This window comes from Nannobrachium achirus (genome assembly GCF_963921795.1).
Source record: "Nannobrachium achirus genome assembly, chromosome: 2".
In the NCBI taxonomy this organism is placed as follows: domain Eukaryota; kingdom Metazoa; phylum Chordata; class Actinopteri; order Myctophiformes; family Myctophidae; genus Nannobrachium; species Nannobrachium achirus.
This window is the reverse complement of record NC_137811.1, coordinates 17,954,474-17,978,253: the sequence shown is the minus strand read 5'-3', so window position 1 is coordinate 17,978,253 and position 23,780 is coordinate 17,954,474. Positions and strand designations below refer to the sequence as shown.

The following is a 23,780-nucleotide window of genomic DNA, read 5'->3' as shown; positions in this document are numbered from 1 at the left end:
GGAAGAAACCAAAAATACACAGATAAGACATTTTTGCATATTATACCCACACCTGGGGGCCTATTAGAGCAATGTTAACTCCATAGTACACATACAAAACAGGAAAAAAGGACTATGGCACCACACCACCACCTCTTTAAGACAGTGGTTCACAAACTTTTTTAAAGATGATTTATAAGGACCTCAAAATGTCCTTATACTGTATGGTCTTCATATAAGCTCTTCAAACGCACAGAGAAGGACATTGTTGTACAGTAACCGCTCTTCACACAGCAGCTCCACCTTGCACTACCTGCAGATTGGGGCCATTTCTCACCGGGCCGTTTACCATGTCAGCACATTTACGCGGGCCGGTGGCACGGCAGAAGGGCTTTGCTGCACGCGTGCACGGGCCCAGTGAAGCATCACACTGCTGACAGAGCGGGGGAAATATGTAATGGTAATATAGATAAAGTGGCCATGACCGAAAATGAATGTCCTTGCCTTACCGGTGGTCCCCGTATGCAGGGGTGTCGCACCAAATTCTGGGCCCTGGGGGTACAAGGATTCACTGCGGAACCCCCATGAATGTTCTTCATAGGGGGAGGGGGTCTAACCCATTTAGACTGGGAACGCATTATTATGCATTGTTTTGTGCTTTAACTATTGAAAAATAGCAGATATACAAGCCCGCAGCGCTGAGTGCTGCGCTGCGAGCTTGTAGATCTGCTATTTTTGAAAAATCGTGAAAAAAAGTCTTTGAATATTTCAAATCCTTTTTTTTTAAACTATGTTTCTATGTCAGTGATGCTCAAACTTTTTAATGTGAGGGACCCCCAAAATGATATGTATTTGGCCACGGACCCCAAACTCAAAATATTTAGTTCCAGGGACCCCCTAGAAGTCAAATTTCAGTTACAAATGTTTGCTTAAAAAATACATATATTCAAAGATTTGCTCACATTTTCATGATTTTTAAGAAATAGCAGATCTACAAGCTCGCAGCGCGGCACTCGGTGCCGCGCTGTGAGCTTGTATATCTGCTATCTTTCAATAGCTAAAGTATAAAATAATTAAGGTCCCTCCACCCTGGGCCCTCGTAACTCAGCCCCACTTCCTCCCTCCTTGTGACGCCCCTGCCTGTATGTACATTATGCATGCTGCCGGGGATAGGTTTGTTGTTGTTGGTCTTGGTGTAATAATCTCAAGCGGTACTTGGCTCTGACAGGCTTCACATTAAACGGCTACAGTATAACTTGTGACGAGGTGTACCATCTCTTGTAATAAAAGCAAAAGGGTCTCCTGGTGAAAGATGGTGGAAACGGCGGGGCCGGGGGACTCAGGAGGAGGTAGAGCGGCCGCTTGGGAACCGGAGGGTTCCCAGAGTTAGTGCATGTCGAAGTGTCCTTGAGCACGACACTGCACCCCTAATTGCTCCCCATGAGAAGGTTGGTGCCTTGCATGGTTTCCTCTGCCATCGGCAGGGAGAGAGGGCGAGATCATTTAGCGACCTAGGCCGGTCGGTTGATTTAGCGACCCGGTCGCTCGATTTAGCAACCCGGTCGCTGAAAACTACCGACCACGTCGCGTCCCGGTTGTAGGTCGCTAAATGATCTCGCTCTTACTGTCGGCAGGGCTGCTCCTGCATGGCCATTTGGGTGCCCTAAGCATAATATCTTTGTGGTGCAGAAAATATCAGTACTATCAGTTATAGGCAATATATATCGTATTGCCTATAACGGTCTGTGCTATAAATGGTAAATGGTGCATTTATATAGCGCCTTTATCCAAGGTACTTTACAGAGATTGTGCATTACATTCGCCCATTCACACACACATTCATACTGTACACAGATGGCGGAGGAAACCATGCAAGACACCAACCTGCTCACGGGGAGCAGCTAGGGGTTCAGAGTCTTGTTCAAGGACTCTTCGACAATAACTCTGGGGGAGCCCAGGATCGAACTGGGAACCCTTCAGGAACCCTCTGTGTTCTAAGACGGCAACTCCACCTCTGAGCCACTGCCGCCCAGCCTATTTGAGTTCAGCCTTGTAGTTCTGTTAGCCTTAGTTCTGTTATTTTTTTTTTTAATGTAGTCATTTAGCTATTACTGTATGATGCACAGCGCGTGTGCCTAGCGGCGGTGGAAATGTATTGTAAGTGTAAAAGCCTAGATCTGCACAAAGAAGTGTGTTTCTAAATCCATTGGGAGCTACTCTGTAACTGCATTAGCAAGAGGACAGGGCAAACCTTTTAGAGGTCGGGCAGTGACTGTAAAATGTTCAATTTATCTTCGAGCGCGATGAGCTTACTTTGCTATTTCTTTTTTATTTAATTAATTGGATTTTAGAGGTCATTTAGCGTTCACATACTTGAATCATATTTCCCCCATGAGAGGCCACACACTGCACTTTGCGGTGCAAAAAGTATTTTTAACAAAAAAAGTATTGTTGCGGTTGCACAAATTCAACGCAAAATGAGCTATAAGCTATATGGACAGAGAGACTGAGGCAGACTATGATTATTATGACGATTATGTCGCGAGTCATGATGACACCGGCGACCCATAACACGTGTGAGACCTTTTCTTTGTCTGAAAGTGGTGCCTTACAGCTTGATACGGTATGTTCTGTCACCCATCCACCGTTTGATTCAACCTGTTCTACTGTTCTTCGCCCTCCTGCATGGCCCCCAAACTGTGGAATAAACTCCCTGTTGCACTTCGAAATGCAGCCTCACTCCCTAGCTTCCGCCATGGTCTGAAGACTCACCTCTTCAGACTCCACCTTAGTCCATAGCACTTGCCGTATAGCACTTGCCTACCCTCAATGACCATACATTTAATATGAATAGCATTTTTTGATATATTTTATTTTTTATTACGTTTTACTGAATAGGTGTTTGAATGTTTTTCTTAGATTAGCCTACTATTTATTTCCATTTAATGTATTGATGTTGGTGTACTGATATACCTTGCTTATTGTAAATCGCTCTGGATTAAGAGCGTCTGCTAAATGCCTAAATTGAAAAGTGTAAATTAAATTGTCTTTGAGAAGCACTGATGTACAATCAGTGCTTCTCAAACATGTTCATCACAAAGGTCTCCCCGTGATATTTTCCCCTACCTTTCCATGTAATCATTTCCATGAGATTCACGTCCGGACTGCAAGGAAGGGAAATAAGCTGCATGGCCTTGTTAAAGTCATACAGACTGGGAGGTGACTTGTGGCACACAGTGGGTGTTAACCGTTAACTACATTTTAACTACCTCTATTGTTTTCTTAACCACATGAACCCTTGCATCCATATTCTGGGTAGAACATTGTGTCAAGAGAAGACAATCGACTGTATAAGATGACAATGTTGGGTCTGTCTTCTTGCAGACCAGTGGTTCCCACTGGTCTGCAAGAGCAGTTTTTAGCTCAACACCCAAAAGTGAAATTAAACGTTTTGCCCAGGACCCAAACTATAGTGAAAATAGCAGATCTGCAAGCCCACAACGCGGTATATAATGTCTATTTTCACACATTTACTGCCATTGACAAATATATTTTGTCTTCAGAGGATGACAAAATAATACTGAAAGTGAAAACCATCAAAACCTGACGGCTTTGAATCTATGTCCAAAACTGTTACTTTTTCAGGATAGATTTTTTTTTAAATAGCAAAAGTAGCAGATCTACTGCGTTTTCGAGCTTTTGGATGGATCTTCTACTTTTGATGCTTTTGTGTGACGCTGTAGTGTGATCAAGTAGGACGTTATAATTTAGGAAAAAAACACAAACAGTAAAAAAAATGGAGCTAAGAGGTTTCTACACGACAGCAACGACGCACTCAATGTTCCCTCGCTGTTCAGTGAGGTCAGCACACACACACACACACACACACACACACACACACACACGCACGCACGCACGCACGCACGCACACACACACACACACACACACACACACACACAGGGAGGACAAACGCCAGTGAGATGGTTGTGTTTCTATGTGTGTGTGCAATGTGTGTGCTGTGCATGTGACGATGTGTGCGTGAGTGTGTGTAAGTATGTGTGCATGTGCTGACCCTGCCCAGCCCTCAAACCCATGATCCCAGCCCAGCTCTCTCTCTCTCTCTCTCTCTCTCTCTCTCTCTCTCTCTCTCTCTCTCTCTCTCTCTCTACTGCTTTTGGGAGATTGTCAAACTTCCTTTCTAGGAGGGGAGGCTGCTTGGCCCCGTGGGCCAGATGTTTCCTGACTCCCACCATGCCCCCCCCACCCACCCCACACACACACACTCCCCTCCCTGACGGTGAAAGGCACCAGAGGGGAGAGAGAGAGACTCAGGCTCCTCTCACTCTCTCTCTCTTAGTCTCAGTTTAAACACACACACAGTCACACAGGGACACCTGGAGTCAGAGCACCAGAGTCGCCTCCTCCGCCACGCGCTGAGGTCCACCGTCAGCCTCCAGGAATTACTTTGACTGCAGTGGCCGTAACTCACCTTCACACACACACACACACGCGCACACACACACACACACACACACACACACACACACACACACACACACACACACACACACACACACACACTTAGACTTAAACACACACACACCTCTGTCTAATATACACAGTCCCTTGGTTATACACGTCCGGTAAGAGCGCTGCGACAGGGACAGGGACCTTTGCTGCCCGGAGAGAGGAGAGGAGAGGAGAGGAGAGGAGAGGAGAGGAGAGGGATGTCGTGGGACTGCGGCCTGCGCTACATGTTCTCGGTGCCCCCCGCGCTGCAGCAGCCCGGCGGCGGCGGGGACAAGGAGGACCTGTCCTCCCGGCTGGAGATGGTCCAGAGACTGGCCAAGGACGGCTGCCGCTTCCTGCAGAGCCACAGCAGCAGCAGCAACAAGGCCCCGGACAGGACGGGAGAGGTGAGAGCACTCACTCACACACACACACACACACAGGGTCGTGCGGAGAATGTTGGAGAGGCAGGGGCGGAAATGTCTAAAAGGGCCTTTTGGTGAAAATATCGAAAATAGCAGACCTCCAAGCTCACAACGCGTCGCGCTGTGACGCGTTGTGAGCTTGGAGGTCGGCTATTTTTCGGTGAGTTTCTGGAGAGTTTGGACAAGGCAAACGTGTCCAAACATTCAAAATTATCTTGAATGCTGCCTTCAGGTGTGGCATGGAAAGGGGGGCATTTGCATTTCTTTCACCATAGTGAAAACTGCATTCATGGTCTGGAGAAGGCACTTTTTGCAGACGGATAAAAGGGCAGGGGCTCAAGCCCCCATGGAAGTCTATGTGTGCACGTGCCTGCACGCACATGGTTAGAATGGTAAATGGTAAATGGTGCATTTTATATTTACATACCAGGCTTATCCCACACGGGGAATTTGATTTTCATCTTAACCCAGCTGAGTGTTGCCCACAGAGGAGTGCGGAAGGGGGAGCAGTTAGGGGTTAGGTGTCTTGCTCAAGGACACTTCGACGCATTGCTGACTGAGCTGGAATCGTACCTGGGACCTCCGGGATATACAGATCCCTAAAGAAAATATATATATTGTGTAAAAAAAAAAAAAAACATTGCAGATGCCATAACACCCCAAATCATAACTGACTTCAGAAACATCCCACTGGACTTCAAGCTACTCTGATTTCAGAAGGTTGACATTTCTCTATTATAATAACTTGTTTTGAGTGGTCTTGTGTAATATTCTAATATTTTCAAATATGGACTTTTGATATTCATGAGCTGTATGCCATAAACATTCAAAATTGCAACACAAAAAGGGTTGGAATAATTCACGGAATGTGCAATGTATCTAGAATATATGAAAGTTTCAAGAAATATATGAAAGTTTCAAGAAATATACCGTATGAAAGGTTAAAGAAAATGTACTTTTACACAATATTCTAATTTCTTTAGATGGATCTGTATACACACATATGTATAGTGTATAGTGTTTGTATTTGTTGATGACACGTATTTGTGCTATGTTGATGAATTGAATATGCTTACTGGAGGACCACAATGGACACACGTCTCCAGGACTTGTTTGTGTTATCCTTTTAGTCTTACAATAGCACATGCTGTTTTACATTTCTGTATTCGAATTTCGAAAGTATTCATTCAATCAACCAAAACAAAACAAACACATACACACACACACACACACACACACACACACACACACACACACACACACACACACACACACACACACGCACACACACACACACACACACACACACACACACACACACACTCATCGCAGCACTGCATCATTGCCGTGATCCTGTGGGGTTTTAAGCATTGAAACTAGCCAATCTGCAAGATCACAATGTTGTGGGCTTGTGAATCTGCTATTTTCACCAAGTGTTTGCCCCAGGATGGGGACACTTCCAACACATCAGGTTAGCATTTCACCAGGTTAGCATTCACTAGTGTTAGTTTTTACTGAGGTTAGGGTAGGGTTAAGGTCGGAATGAATATGTCGGAGTGCAGACATGTAACCAGGGTCCATGTGATGATCATCAATGCATGAGACTCCAAGTTGCACACGTGGTACTGCTGCTGCACATACTAAACACACTCTAAACACACGCTACCAGCTTAAAGGCGCTGAAGTGATGTTGGATAAATGAAGTGTTAATAGCTCTATGTTTCCATAGTAATCACTGCTATAGAGCGTTTGTTCATTAAACAGGGATCTCCCCATCTGTCCAGATTTAGACAATACGTGTATATTTTCAGGTCGGGATGCAAATTTCATCCAATCATCATGGATCAGGGAGTCCTCATAACGGATAGAAGTGAAACTGGAAGTGATGAAATGAAAGAACGAGCGGATAAAACTGAGACACTACTAGTAAGACGCCGTAAGGGCGAGAAGCGAAGTCACACTGAAACAACAGAGAGACTGTCACAATAGGTTCATATACGGTATGGGCATCCCAGATATGGGCTTAATATTGATGACATCAGGGACCTCCATATATGGGCATAAATGGAATTAATTTGCAAGTGTGACTCGCGTCGTGACAACCACACTGGTTATCATGAGACTGACACAATATATCCATATATGGGCATTCCCATATGGGCTTAATATTGATGACATTAGGGATCTCCAAATATGGGCATATAGGGGACAAGAACAGAACTAATTTGCAAGTGTGGTTGCCGTGACGTGAGTCACACTTGCAAATTTGGCCATTTATGGCTGCATGACATGAGGTGTGACTGACTGACTGACACACACAAGCTGCAGGTTTTCATAGTAAATGTGATCTAATAACATTGAAGCTGAAATCGTGTGTCCCCTGAAAATGTATTTTCTGTTTTGTATTTTCTGAGCTGTAGAGAGTAGAGACCCATATTACCTACTGGTCCAAGCACATACCACATAGGCATTGCCACATAGGCATTGATGCCTGGCGGCATCGCCGGTTCGATTCCCAATCCGGACGACCTTTGCCGCATGTCACTCCCCGTCTCTCCCTCCATTTCCTGTCAGTCTACTGTCTTATCTAATAAAGGCATCAAAGCCCCAAAAACGAATCTTTAAAAAAGAAATAAAGTATAAAATAATTCCAGATTAATGTTAAACGGCGGCAACAAGCAAAGTATCGACTCTTGCTATTTTTAACCAGCCTTATAGACAGAATAACACAGACACTCAACCTTAATTTGAAGCCAAGTGTTCGTTTGACCTCCTTATCGGCTAGTCCTCTAATTATGTGTCTCATTAGGTTTATCCAGCTGAATTAGCATATCGTCTCTGTCGGGTGGAAACCTTGTATGTCCAAAACCGTTTTCTCTTTTCAGGATTCAAATTCAAAAACAGCAAAAGTATAGCAGATATACAAGATCGAAGCGTTGCGTTTCGAGCTTGTGGGTCTGCTACTTTCGATGCTTTTGTGTGTCAATGTATGATCAACTAGGGAGTTGATTTACGAAGTATGGAAGTATGGAAGTAAGAGGTTTCTGCCCGACAGCAATGATATATTCCATTACACTACAGTAACATTGCATGTTTTTGCCCTGGGCAGTGCAGGGCTGCTATAGCGATGAGAACAATTCAGTTTAACAACTCTCTCTCTCTCTCTCTCTCTCTCTCTCTCTCTCTCTCTCTCTCTCTCTCTCTCTCTCTCTCTCTCCCGAACATTCTTTAGCTGTATATTACAGCAGGGTTGGATTTAAGGCGTCTTACTAGGTAAGCTCATCTCAAATACAACAATTCAATATCAGCAGTGGAAAAACTAGATGTTACTAGAAGGATGACCTCACCCATTTACAACCTTCATCAACAATCTTCATCATGTACTTGGTCCTCACTAAATGCTCATTATAATATGGGACCATTTTCTGTCTATACATGGTCTGTGTCTCAGAGGAGGGCTGGGGACAGTTCAGACACCATGCTTACCAGTGACATCATCGATGGGGAATCCAAGCTACTGTATTAGAAACTGCAGGTTTTCTCTTCCTAAAGTTAGGATGCTATGATGGAAAACATTGTTCTCACGATAATAATAAATAAAAATAAACACAAATTCAAATGACGGTGTCACTTTTTCCGAAGTGTCCACAGCCCTGTGAGACACAGGCAGAGTAGAAACATATCGTCACTGTTGGGCAGAAACCTCGTATCTCCAAGTTACAAATTTGTACGTTTCTTTTCGTAAAGTACAGCCCTGCTTCATCATACAAGACTGTCGCACAGCGCTAGTGAAAATAGCAGATCTACAAGCACACAACGCCTCACGGTGCGAGGCATTCACTAGTTTAGATCATTTTTAAAATGATAAATACAAAACGAACGGTTTAGGACATACAAGGTTGCACCCGACAACGACGATAAAGCATAGGAAAATGTTGAATATCAGCTGCCTGCCAATCAATCCGTTAAGAGACCAACAGTCCTGATTGGCTCACGGTGACCTCATCTGCGGGCTCAGTGTTTCCTCTTCCTAGCAAGCAGCTGTATCAGTGCTCAACCTGATGGCTTCAACAATAGCAGGAAGGGTTGACGTAAGACAGTCTGAACAGACCTGCGGTACATGACGTATGCAGGCCTGGCCTTAACCACTGTTGCCACCTCGGCTTATTATAAGCGACTTTGGTAAGTCGCTTGTAAATATTAGTAGTTGTGGGTTGTGGAACCCACAAGATTTGTTAACGTGTGTGGGTGTGTGCGTGTGTGTGTGTGTGTGTGTGTGTGTGTGTGCGTGTGTGTGTGCGTGTGTGTGTGTGTGTGTGCGTGTGCGTGCGTGCGTGTGCGCGCATCTGGCCTTACTGGCCTATTACAGTAACTTTGCGTCACCCGTGTGATCTGGTTTAGAAAGAAGGGGAAAAAAATTGTGGTTCCGGGCATGGTGGTTGGTTCCGGTTGGTGTCGTATTGTTTGTGTTCCCCACAAAATGCGAATCAATTATTTTATTCTCGCTAGTCATGCTACGAGAATAGAATATGGACATACCTATTATCATACCAAAATAAACAAAACGATTATACCAAACTAAACGCATTTGGCATTTTAAACCAGGGGAATCATTTTGGAGGTGCATGGCACCAGAGGTTCCGGTCGTGTGTTCCAGGCCGCCTGATGAAGTTATTTCCGCCTCAGACCGGATCAGAAACACGAAATGGTATTGATCCCAGGGCTTGAGGCTACTATTACATGGTTTTCCAAAGTGGGTGCTGCCCCACCCTAGGGTGCTGTGATGCCAGTCCAGGGGCAGAATAATCTGATAATATTTGGAATTCATCAATATCACTTAATCGATATCACTTCTCTATGCTTAGTAAACAGACCTGATTTGCACTGCACTTGAGTTCTTTTTCCATCTACAGCCAACTCTGTTCACCAAAAAGATCTACAAGCTCACAACCGGTCACGTTGTAATGCACATATTTACGTTGCGCAATATGATGTAAGATTCTAAAAATTAACAGTGTAATTCAGGGGTGCCGTGGATGAGAACGTTATTTACAGGGGTGATCCGAGTCACAAAAGTGTGAAAACCCCTGTACTATACAGTAGGTCTATATAGTCGCTTATTTTGGGCTTGCCTTCATAGACCTGCTTGCTTGTTTCTCTCGCAAAATCTGGCAACGTTGCCCTGAACAAGACTGACATGCCAAGACATTGTCCAGGGTGTGAGGGTGGGCTCCACATAGGATAAGGCCAGGGGTCCTTATCCATGTCCTCATCCACCACAATGACCTTCACTGTGTATCGTGGGTCCATGCCAGATCAGGGCTACGATCAACCTTTTCCTTCAGCAAAACACAATTATGCTGTACTGTAGTATTATTGTTTTAATGGTTAACGTGGTCTGTCCACCACATAAACAGAAAGTAACCACATTTATTCGTGTGCTGTTACTTACTTCTCAGCATTTACAGTTAGTTATGTTGCATTAATACTTAATCAAAAAACTTTATTTTTTCTTCAAAAAATAGCAGATCTGGCAGCCTAATGCATATTGAGCTATTTTAAGCATATTTGTAGGATCATTTACATTGTGGTATTGCTACTTTTATAAATCCAAAATATGAATAATTCTCCCACTTCTGCCCTTAAGGTGTCTCCCATCATTATGGTGTGTATTCTGAGAATAATACGTGCGCATTGTACCTCCTCGTGTAATCATATAGTAATGTTTAGATACTTCTTAGCATGATATTGTCCGGAAATGTCCAGATAATCTGGAGATTATATTTGTGGATCGTTCCCAGATTAGAGAAACGATTTGGAATAATCCAATGATGCTTCAATAATGCATGATACTCATAGTAATACATAAGCTCACACATTAGAATAAATCCATGTTGGCTCAGGCAGGTTGGTCAGCATCAGGAAAGGGGGTCACGCCTGCAGTATGTTGTGGTTGGAGTTAGGTTTAGTTTAAGTTGTGAGCTTAATGTAGATCAGCTATTTTCAACATTCTGATGCCACAAATGTTGTACTTTTGCTCAAGTATATATATATTTTTTTTATTCAGTTATTTTTACTTGTTGCGACCATAGGTCGCATTTACTATGAAAACCTGCAGCTCATGTGGGTCAGTCAGTCACACCTCATGTCACGCTCCATAAATGGCCAAAACAGAGTGTGATGCGAGTCACACTTGCAAATGAATTCCGTCCTTGTCCTTTTATGCTCATATAGTTCCCTGATGTCATCAATGTTAAGCCCATCTGGGAATGCCCATATATGGACATATTGTGTCAGACTTTTTAAGTAAAAAGGTGGAAGCTTGTCGGGTGGAAACCTCATATATCCAAAACTGTTACTTTTCACGGTTCAAATTGAAGAATAGCAAAAGTAGCAGATCTACAAGCTTGACGCATTTACTAGCTTGTAGATCTGCTATTTTGATGCTTTTGTGTGATGCTGTTGTAGTTATGATCAGCTATAGGTGCGTTAATTCATAATGCAATATAGGAATACTCCGTTACGTAAAAGTCTGGAATTCAAAATGTACTTGGTAAAAGTATGAACGTGTTGGCATCAAGATGTATTTAAAGTACCAAAAGACGCAACGCGTTTTGAGCTTGTAGATCGGCTCTTTTCAAATAGCCTAGGTATAAAATAAGACTAAAGTGGTTTATGTATGTTTTATAATATAGAAGAAGTAGAAGTAAAAGTATTGGACATTGGAAATACTCAATAAAGTACTAGTCTCTCAAGAACAGCCTCAGAGAACGCTACGCTACTGAGTCTGTCACACACCAAACTCACGGAAGGGATTTTGGGCGGTACCCAAGTCTGGTGACAGGCAGCGCTTTTGACCAATCAAACATAGTGGGCGGTATCTAATGTGTGCGTTGACTATGCATTCCCCCTCACGGGTGGAAACAAACCATCTTTCAACTGTACATATTCTTTGTGCAGCTAAATAAATCCCTCTGTAGTCTATATAGACAAGCGAATTGCTCCATTTAAATATTCATTGACCCACCCGGTTTTCCACACAATGTATGGGTTTCACATTGCCACTATTTGCACAATCAAAGAATGCTTTTGGAAATCGTTGTGCATAACAATAGAATTAAATGGAAGGAAGAATGGCCTACATTACAATAACGAACTACATTTGTTAGTCTACACAGTAAAGTGCAGCAATATGCCTATATGAATTTAGATTTTAGTGTATTATTATTAGTATAGAGTAAATGTAAACGTTGCAACTTCTAGTCTAAAAGACTCATGTATTAAATTATTATATTATAAAACATACATTAATCAACTAGCCCTATTTTATTCCTAGACAGGCTATTTAAAAATAGCTGATCTACAAGCTCACAACAACGTCGCATTGTGGTTACATTCTGCACAATGGGTACTTTGAGTACTACTTTCTGCTTTTGCAATACTTTTATACTTTTACTCAAGGGCTACATTTTGAATACAAGACTTGTGCATGATACTTAAGTAAAGAATGCGAGTACTTTTCCCACTACATTGCCTAAGCACGCCAGTATTAGTAAAAGCACACATCACAGATAGATTTATAGAGTAATATAAGGCAACTGTAAATGTTTAAAAAGACGACCTGAAAAGTGAAAACCTGACGGCCGTATGCTAACACGCTAGCTTACTGCAGTTAGCCAGCCGGGAGAAAGCCTGGTAGGCGAGGTTAAAGCAGTTATACATTATCATAACATCCCATATTGATTTAAAACATCAATCCACTGTATTGCAACACACCATGACATCCGAGGCTATATAAACGTTTGCTTATTGTGGGTAAATTTGTTGTGTCTTGGTCACTGGTCTGCAGCAGATCCATCATTCATATAAATAAGTGAACCATTTCAATCTAAATGGGTTTCATATTGAAAGTGGCATTCTTTGATTTCACAAGCCATTGTTGACAGTTTGACACATTCCAACACAGCTTATTTAAATGCAGATTGCTTGTATGCTAATAGTCACAACTTCTCATTAGCTTTTCAGTCCATCATCATTCATGTAAGCTTTATAATTAGCTTCATACTAACATTTAACATTAAATATTAACAGTACCATAGGCATACACATTAAGCAACATTATCTGTGCATAGAACGATACATTTGTTAATCAAACCAAATGTTTATTATACAGATAATCATACACATTGTAAACGTAGTATACAGTAGGCCTACATAAATGCAACATAACTTTAGGGTTTATTCTATAAACAATACGGCTAACCATCATCAAATAAAAGGGAAAAAATAGTCTGTTATTGAGAGATTATTCTATAAATAAAAACGAACTGTTTCATAGCATAACATCATCTTTTGTGAGACAGGACAAGATATTGAAATAGCGTACAATCTACACTTATTTAAACACCTTGGTTACATTCTGCACAATGGGTACTTTGAGTACTACTTTCTGCTTTTGGTACATTTTGATACCAATGCTTTTATACTTTTTTACTCAAGGGCTACATTTTGAATACAAGACTTGTGCCCGTATTGCATGATACTTAAGTAAAGAATGCGAGTACTTTCCCCACTACATTGCCTAAGCACGCCAGTATTAGTAAAAGCACACATCACAGATAGATTTATAGAGTAATATAAGGCAACTGTAAATGTTTAAAAAGACGAGCTGAAAACATGACGGCCGTATGCTAACACGCTAGCTTACTGCAGTTAGCCAGCCGGGAGAAAGCCTGGTAGGCGAGGTTAAAGCAGTTATACATTATCATAACATCCCATATTGATTTAAAACATCAATCCACTGTATTGCAACACACCATGACATCCGAGGCTATATAAACGTTTGCTTATTGTGGGTAAATTCGTTGTGTCTTGGTCACTGGTCTGCAGCAGATCATCCAGCTTCATTCAGCGCAGCATATGGGGTAAAAACGATGGGGTCCTTGTTCCTTCTCTCTGGGAAAGCAGGATAACAGGATCCAGGCGGCCAAACATCTCGCCGTCGTCGCCGATCTATCAAGTACTTAAAACAAATGGGCTGAAGAGGTTTTAATTGTTCAATATTGTGTAACTGAGAAACACTTGTAAGCACGCTAGAAAACAGTTCCTCGTCCACAGTAGCATCTATGTTGCGTCGTCGTTGTTGTGGTTGTCTGTTGTGTAACTTGTGTTCCGTGTGTAGAGTCGCAGTTCCGCTATAGTAGTTTCGGGAGGGAACCAAACCAAGGGGCGGACCAGGCTTCAAAGCGGAACTAGTTTTAAAATTCGTTCTCAACCGGGGAATTCCATGTATCCCCGCCCCTTTCTATGTTGGTCCCAGAGTCAAAGGAAGAGAGGCCGACCGATAGGTGTCGCCCTTTCTTCTTTGACGATGGGTTCCCAGATTGATAAAGTACAAACAACTCAAAAGTGCACTTTAGTACAGTACTTAATTAAATGCACTTAGTTACTTTACACCACTGTTATAGAGCAGTTTCAGCTGGAAGTGAGGAAGCCATGGGACATCAGTTACAAAAATCCCTGCTATAATCTCTAATAATATTTACATTCCCCATGCACACCATGCTGCTGTGTGCACCATGCATGACAACACAGACACTTCCTCCTCTAGTTTGCTCCGCTAGAATATCATTTCCTCATGCATGGTTTGCTTTTTATTGACATTATGGTAATGTACTGTATTATTGGCACTATATGCTAATAATAGCAATCACTGCATTCAGATGGAATAAACAACATGGCTGTGAGCTGTGCTTTCTCACATTTCTGCTACGCTTTGATTGATTGATTGATTGATTGAATACTTTATTAGTCAGAAATGTATTAAACAGCGATGGGGGTACGGTAAGACATTTAAAGCTAAAAGGAACATCAAAAAGTCTTGGGGACTTGTTTCTGTTGAGGTCCCATGTAATAAATTAATCAACATACTGTAGCAATTAAAACATCATCATGTCATCAACACACACACACGCTATTATGGAGAAGGGTGAATTACATTGACCTCTCCCTATGTTCTCCTGATAGATTTTTCTTTTCCAGGCCAATTTTGAAAGAAACCAGTGAAACACATCCTTAAAGGATGGTGGTGTCAGAGCGTTCCATGTTTTGGTGGCAGGACACAGACACCAGTAAGACTCCCTAATCGGGAGATAAGCGACCGTAGGTCACTTATCTCCACAAATAGAGCAAAAATTTGTTTTTCCAAAATCTTCCTGAGCATGTTGATGACATGAGTGTAGACATACTGTGTAGTGATTTTCGTGATTTTAGGGCAAAATCTCAATCGGCCTCATGGTGGCGCTAGAGGGCCATGTGAGAAATGAGGGGTGGGGTCTCCGCGCCGCCAAGGCGGACGAATAGGTACCGGCCCCGGCTCTCCCGGTCGCTCCTAGCCCGAGTTACGGCATTTTATGTGAGCTGCAGTGGCAGGGGGTCCTCCACTGGGGGCGCCACCACTTTTGCATCCGTTCTGGAGCACCAGGAGTGGGTGGTCCCCGGGAATGCCCCGTGAGCAGCCCCGTTGGGGTGGTCATTTGGTAATTTTTGCACATGTGCTCATTTTTTACACTTGGGGGTCCCGAGGGAGCTGGGGGTCCCTGGAGCTCCGGGGGTCCTTGGAGGTTGTAGTTTGGCAGGTAAGGAGTGTGTGTGCAAAATCTGGCATGGATCGGGGCAACGGTTGCGGAGATATGAGCAGGGCAAAAGTGTGACGTGTGACGTGTGTGACGGACGGACGGACGGACGGACGGACGGACGGACGGACACCTCGAGCAGCTTTCTGTAGAAGCCTGGGTACCGAGGCTAGTGGCAGAGCAGTATGGATTGAGAACTTTCCCATGTCTGTTGTAACTTTGGGAGGTCAGATCATGGTCTAGTGCAAGGGTCTTCAACAGGGCATCCGGGACCCCATAGGGGGTCCTCAGAGTTACTACAGGGGGTCCTCCAAATCTTTGTGTGATAGAAACTTTCTAACCACTTGAACCCTATGGATCCCCACTACATACATGGGTCAGTGACGTGACGCCCCAAAAAAATTGTTTTTAAAAAAACTTTAAATTGCAGGCATAAAAGTTATTTACTTTTGTTCTACTCACTCTCAACCTTATGGAAATACATTTTGTTTTTAGATATTTTATTGGAATCAGACTTTATTCAGCAGTTTGTTGTACTTGTGCCTAAAATTGTCATATGGTGTGACATGAAAATAATTGTTCATAAAATGAAAATGGAGTACATCTTTCTTAAGTTACTCACTTTATCAAAGTCCTTTATCATAACTAACCAGTGATCCACTATAGTTTTTTGAAAATTAATTATATCTGTATATTTTTTCATAATCGACACTCTGTGTGAGGTCCATGTTCATGATCTTACAACATATTTTAAATGTATTCTGTCAAAACTTTCTCTAAAATTACACAAATATTTGTGACTCTTCCTGATAATATTCTCTATGTAATCCATAAACATTTTTTTGGTTTAATCATTAATAAAGGTATGATTTTTCACTATTTGGAATGTCACACCAAATGATTTAGTGTCACACCGTATGATCATATATTCATGTGTCAAAGCAAACTGTGTTTTAACCTACCTATTAGTGAGTACTGAACTTTACTGATTGATTAAACAATTACCCAGGATAACATGGCCTTAATATTTCTGAACAGGATATTATTGTAGGGCTTTAACATGGGATAAGAAAGAATTGTAGTAGTAGATGGATGATGAGGATGTGCACAGGAATGCTACGCACACCTAAGTCTTCTGCCGGCCCACGGCAGAAGGATCCTAAAGAGACAATAAGGCGCATAGCCACACTTGGAGCCAAGGCAACATTTTATTAACACCAATTAGTGGAAACAGAACTCAGCATTCAGGTAAATTGCTTTTTTCCGAAGTCTCCTGAACTTGAACACAGCATTTTGTGTTGAACAAATGTAATTAGGAATCATGACATTACACCACATCTCCACTAGCTAAAGAGTGCTGGGTTGCGCAACTCCGAAAATAGCTGATCTACAAGCTCTCGCAGCACAACGTGTTGAGAGCTTGTAGATCAGCTATTTTCGCTAGTTTTGTCTCGGGTCCTACCTTAACACTGTCCACTGTCCAGTCCAGTGAGTGAAAGTACAAAAGTATTAGATCAGATTAGATTATACATTTAGACTGTATTGTACATCAGCCAGTCGTATTTGGTGAGGGTAGCAAACCGGCTGCCTTGTTGCGGTTCTGCTATGCCACAGACAACCTCCTGCTCTTCGTAGAAAATGCAGTCTCGCCCCTTTGGCTCCTCTCTCCTTGCTGGGTCATTGTTTAGTTTCTCCCTGTACTTTCTCGTTCTCTCAGCACTTGTCATTTTCCAGCTGACAAAAGAAAATGGAATGTATAGTTTAAGACAAAGAGAAAATATTGTTTAGATTGAAACAATATGTTAAGGTTTCTGTGAAGGGGTTTCTGCTCTGTCTGATGAATTTGAAGTATCACTGAATGAAGCTAAATTACATTTTATGTAAAAATGTTTAAAACAAATGTTTAAATGTACAAAAGAAACATGGAACTTTGTTATTTATTGTTATATCTGTAGTTAAATACAGTATAAATCATATGGTGTGACAATCAAGTCATATGGCGTGACAAGCAGACATGTCACACCATTATGATTAAGTGTCACACCATATTACGTTTTCTGCATTTAGGTTTACCTTGAGGCTACTATGTACACATTAGCATGCTAACAGCATGCTAGCTATAACAAAGCAACCTAGATCTACATGGAAATATGACCAAAACTTCAAATAACTTAAGCTTTTTTTAATGAAAAGGTGTCACACCAACAGACATCCAAAGTGGTGAGTTTGTCAAAGTTTCAACAAGATGGCATTTCATGAAAATGTTAAAATCATAACTCACCTCAGACACCTGTCTTGCAGTTGTGCTGGGAGTGCTGAATAGCCTTACAGAAGAAGGACCTCTCTAGCCAATAGGTGTCCAAATAATTGCCTGTTTAATTTGTCCAAACTAGTGTCACACCAAATGATTTTGGTTTGGGGGACAAAATGTTTTTGATCAGAAATGACTGAAAACATTATGCTTTGAGATATAGGCTCGAAAACAATAAAAATGTAATGATAAAAAAAAAAAAAAAAAAGAAAAGAAAAGATATAGGCTCACAAATAGACATTCTTTTTAGCCTAAATTCATTTTCAAATGATTTTTAGCAATTCTTTTTCTTAGTTTTATTCAAGTTCCCACAACAAGGTCAGGACAGTCACACCATATGAGTTTTGCCATGTTTGGTTGAAAATTCTGAAGAAATGAGGAATGAAATGTTTTAATCTTGAGTAAGTTCACATAAAGCTTAATGTCCTGCACAATATTCAGAAGGTTTTTGACAAATATATTTTTTATTTATACATGTTTGACACCGAGGACAGCGAAAACGTTACGTCACGTCACCCACCCACATATACATATGTATGGGGGGTATATGTATGTAGTCTATGTAGAAGTATATACATATACTTTACAGTAATTAAAAACATTAAAAAATTATTTTTAAAATATATTCATTGAAGCCTAATCTAAACATATATTTTTCAATTAAATAATTACAATCAATGGAAAGCTGTCCTGTAAGATATTTGAGAATGTCACTTACGCCCTTTTTCATGGTCTGGAGGGCACTTTTTTTACAGACGGAATAAAGGGCACGTGCCTGTTTTCCCCCTTATTGCCCCTGTTCTTTTTTTTCTCTCTTCCTGAAAACAACAAAAACAATGGAGCTGGCACAACAATGAATTTCACCTACTGTTTTTTTACACCTGCATGACTCTGACTGTTGATTTGTACGCCTCGCAGCGCGAGGTGTTGTGAGCTTGTAGATCGGCTATTTTCGGCAAAGAGGTTTGTAGAGGGTAAAATAGAAGACTAAGTACAGAGTGAAAGGTCACGTTTATTAAGTATTGACGGCTCAAGTGGTTAAATAGCTTAAAACACAAATTGACATGAATCCAAAATACACTGATGATTGTGCTGTCAAACGATGAAACTATATGGAATCATGAAATTGTTGTGGGGGTCCCTGCTTCATCTCTCTCTCTCAACTAAGGGGTCCTTGGCCTGAAAACGTTGAAGAGCCCTGGTCTAGTGTTGTGGCGGTCACTCACTTTGGAGACGTGCATGCATGGTTGATATTATGGTAATATTTGTGTACTGTATTATGGTATATGGTAATAACAATCACCACATTCAGATGGTCTGGTATCTCTGGAATAAACATTAACACAGCTAATGCAGATCTGTGCATTCATTCTTCACACATTTCTGCTATGCTCATGAACCTTATGTCAAAACTCATGTACATACAGTATAGATAGGGTTGCCACCCGTTCCGTAAAATACGGATTTGTCCCGTATTTGAGAATGAAATGTTGCGTTCCGTATTGAACCAATACGGAACGCAGTTTGTTCCGTAATTCCCAAATGCCCCATAAAGGTCTGTCACTCAAACACTGAATTTAACAATAATGAACTGGCAGCACTCGCGGGAGGCAAGCAGGACATCCTGTGTGCGTAAACATAAAACATCCAGTGGCTCGGTGCGGTGGCTGTGTCTGGTCACGGTCTTTCAGTCTGTGTCTGTGGAGTCCACTAGTAGCCCGGCCGGCAGTCGCTGCCTGCAGTCATTTACACTGCGTTACGGTGAGCACCGCGGATTTACCCCACAAGCGAGCCGCTCTACAAGCTCGAGTGTTTCGTTATTTAATAATAACACTCTAATAGTTCACAGAAGAGAAGTGTAAATTCAATAGGAGACGTTTAAATACACAAAAAGCACGAGCGCACCAAACTCTCTGTGTGCGCCTCTGTCAGGTTGGTGGGAGGAACCAGCAGCCACCAGCAACCCCTCTACCAGGTCAAGATAAGATACAATAAGGTGACATGAGATGAGAAGGAAATTTGAAATAACACAGAAGTATTTTAAGCACACAACTGGTTGCAATGTGACATGGTGTGAGCTTGACATTTTCAAAATGTCTTTGAATTTGAACATTTTATTTTTGAAACATTTCAACAACACAAAACTTGAATGACCTAGCAAAAAATATATATAAACTAGAAAAATTCTCTTCGGAGCACAGGTCTCTGTCTCCGCCCGGAACGCACGCCACCACGCGGCCGGAAGAGGTGTCCCTTATTTCAGTTTCTGAAAGGTGGCAACCCTAAGTATAGACTACATATATGTAGCGGATGGATATGCTACAGTAGGTGTAAATATTTGTGTTTTAGATTATTCCTTATTTTCCCCCAGGGACGTGCAGAGAATTTAGAGAGGCAGGGGCTGACATTTCTAAAAGGGCCTTTTGAGCTAGGAGGTCGGCTGAACCCTATGGGCAAGGAAAGAGGGCATTTCTTTCACCATAGTAGAAACTGCATTCATGGTCTGGAGGGCACTTTTTTTACAGACGGAATAAAGGGCACGTGCCTGTTTTCCCCCTTATTGCCCCTCTCTTCCTGAAAAAAACAAAAACAATGGAGCTGGCACTACAAGGAATGTTTTTTTACACCTGCATGACTCTGACTGTTGATTTCTCGCTGAGAGTGTACGAATGGAACAATTCACAATTGCATTTGGTTTCATTCGTACGCTCTCAGAGTTATCATAAAACAATGCTACTATAGGCTATAACATCGTCTCTGATGGGTGTTAACCTCATAATGTCCAAAACTGTTACTTAGCAGATCTACATACTCAAACCCGTCGATTTGTGCTGCGTTTCAAGGTCGTAGATCTGCTACTTTTGATGCTTTTGTGTAATATGATCAAGTAGGAGCATTACTTTATGAAAAAACAAAAAGTTAGAACATGGAGGTTTCTGCCCGACAGCAACGATATACAGTATAATCCATCAATCTAGATCTAAAGAACGAGGGCCAGTGTTGGATGTGAAGATGATTTCTCATTACGGTCTCCTCCGCAGGCTGCAGGTTACCTAAACCTCAGTGATTCACAATGCAATGCATTTCCAATAGAGCTGTGGAGCAGAACATGGGTATTCATCACCTTCAGAGTAAACGTGTCCTTGTGAATCACTTCTTATTATAGGCTACACACAAACAGCTCTGGCTGTGTTCTGCATCGCGCTGCACATCTGAGTGAATGAATGCAATGTAATGTAATGTATGTATGTATGTATGTGGCTGGCTATCTACCGCCTGCTGTCCTGAATCATGTTTGTTTATTCCATTAAGTGATGCAGAACAGTGCTTGTGTGACTTGGCGCTCGTGTGTGCTGTCCGCGTGTACGTGTTATTGTGGAAGGCAGGGATTGTGTTATTTCTACCTAGGAATGCATATCACTCAAGCAAGCAGCCAATGTTCTGGTTTGGAAGGACAGGGAGTTGCTGGTGATTGTAACCATTATTATTCTTCTCTGGAACATTGCATAACTTTCGGCGGGCAGGCGGGCGGGCAGATGGACACACATCAGTTAAACCCGCAGGCTTGTGTGACTTAGATTTTTGGGGTAATAAGAATTAAAAATAGCACAATCTAATCATTTAATGAAGCAATAACAAAGTGCTTTACGGTGGTTACTGGCCAGGCTGTGCAGCTGTACAGACACCATGTGAAGCGGAGTGCTGTAGTGTTCCATAGTCGTTGGTGCAACTGTTGTTACTATTGAAAGTTTTGCTAGTTGTATTTTGGAATAGCTGACCACCCAAGGCTCTCCCGTAAAAGAGAATGAAGTGACATGAAACAGTATTCAAATTGACATGATATTTATTTCTCCAATGCAGTAGCCATGGTTATTTGTCATGTACTCATGGCTGCATGGCATGAAGCTGGGAACTGTGTTGACTGGTGACTGAATACTGGAGAGTGTGTGTGAGAGTTTGTATAAGGGGCACATCCGGACAGGCATTGGTTGACAACTTCAAATCAGTTATAGCTGACACCTGTCCATTATTGGTGGGGCAGTGACGGGGACCTGGCCACCAGAGGCTGCCATTTCGACAGCATGGGGAAAATTCACAACAGTTACACCACCACCACCACATTAAAGGAATAGCTCACCCGAGAAATTACTTTATTTCTACTATCATTTACCTACAGTTTTCTGCTGTCTTCCTTTTTATTTTGCAAAACATTTTTTATAACGATGAATCCAAAAATGAAAACACCTGGAGGTGAAACCTGCTCATGCATAAAAGACACGCGTGTCTGGGCGCTCCTGTGCATGATGTGAATAAGCTCTGGTTGAAACCTATACGGGCACGTGGTCAGTTGGTCACCCATGCTTGTGTAATACCCGGGATTCGAACTCGGGTCTCCCACGTGAAAGTCCAATATCTTAACCATTGATCCAAAGGGATATCCCTATGGACCGAGGGAGATACTAGACTTTTGATGCCATCAGGCTGAGGCAGTGAGGCAGTGCTACAGGTGTTCTTAATTGCTCGTACACAAGCCGGTTTAGCTTCTGGGTGTTTTAAAAGTATATTTTCTTGCATGCTCTTTAAAGGCTGGTATTGTTCAATTTGTCTAAATTGCATTGCTATCAGTCCTCTGCATTGGACTACTCCACAGGGTGAAGCTTTTTTACCCGTTGCCATTGGTGTATTGTGGCCGTTGGTATGACTCCTCGACGCCTCTTGGCCAATCACAATGTGCAATAGATGTTGCGTAATGTGTGCTATCGGGTGGTCAAGTTATGAGGAGGAGGAATTCTGAGAATTTCAAACATAGCAGCTAGTTATTGTTCCATACAGACCGGTCTGAGACGTACAGACCCTTATAGCCAACTGTGTGTTTACATTATCTGAGCTGAAGCAGGAATGTCAGCCATGTGCCTCTGCTCTGTGTGGAGGAGGTGAAGTGTGTGTCGTAACACTGTTATTTAGAACAGGAAAAAAAACACTGAATTATTTAGATTATTAATAAAACAGAAACAAAAAGTTCTAAGGTATATACAAATGTTAAATGAGCTAGACATTCAAAATAGATCAAAATATGCACTTTGCAATTATCTAAGCTAAAATATAATAACCTCGTGAAAAAGTCAGTAAGGAGCCTGCACATACAGTATGATTGGTGATCTCCTATATCATTGTAGCTTGGGTACCAGTCTGCTACGCTGCGTTCAGTGGATTGGTTTCGTCACTGACGCAGAAGCGAAGTGACAAAACCAATCCACTGAACGTAGCGTAGCAGACTAGTACCCAGGCTAACAGGGACGTGCTGGCCATTGGGAAAAGTGGGACAACTCCCGAACGGCCGGTTCATTTCCTGGCCGGTTCATTTCCTGGCCGGTTCATTCCCTGCCGGTCCAGGCGGGTCATTAAAATCTAGTAGCAGCAGCACTATAGAGAGATCTCTCTCTATAGCGCGCAATGAGGGCCTCTCCAACTCTTTTTCCCGGGATGAATCAGGGGCCCAGCATGTCCCTGCAGGCTAACATCATTGCTATTGGGTGTAAACCTTGTATGATTTTTTTTGCTCCAATGGGTACAATCATGTAGTTATGATGATTTAGTCACAAGCTATTGTTAATACTTTTCGTTGGTTCAATATTTATATAAATATACATTTATATGTATGTTTTCTGCCCAACACCAAGTTAACTGCCAGTTAATAGTACAAAGAAAGAAAATGGCTCCTTCATGTGTTTGTAGTGCAGCACCCTGTCAGAGTGCTGACAGCCTCCAGACCAGCACCCTATCCTATATTACATTCTAGAACTGCAGCCAGCAGTATTTGGTAGACACGACCAAATGCAGCACTCCAATTGGCTAGGACTGATCACGTGGCACACGGAGTTCCTAACCGGAAGTGCGTCCGTCGGTCAAATATGTCCGAC

At 42.2% G+C, this 23,780-nt stretch overlaps 1 protein-coding gene across 1 annotated transcript in view; it reads left to right on the top strand.

Annotated features, from left to right (window-relative positions):
* Window positions 1-4,707: 4,707 nt before the first annotated feature.
* The window catches only part of LOC308296816 (rap guanine nucleotide exchange factor 5-like), a gene marked incomplete at its 5' end in the record, with an annotated part of 127,330 nt that continues 108,257 nt past the window's right edge, over window positions 4,708-23,780 (top strand). The window contains one exon of the mRNA XM_080740144.1: window positions 4,708-4,896. Coding sequence (XP_080596270.1) covers window positions 4,708-4,896 — 189 coding nt within the window. The remainder of the gene's footprint in view (window positions 4,897-23,780) is intronic.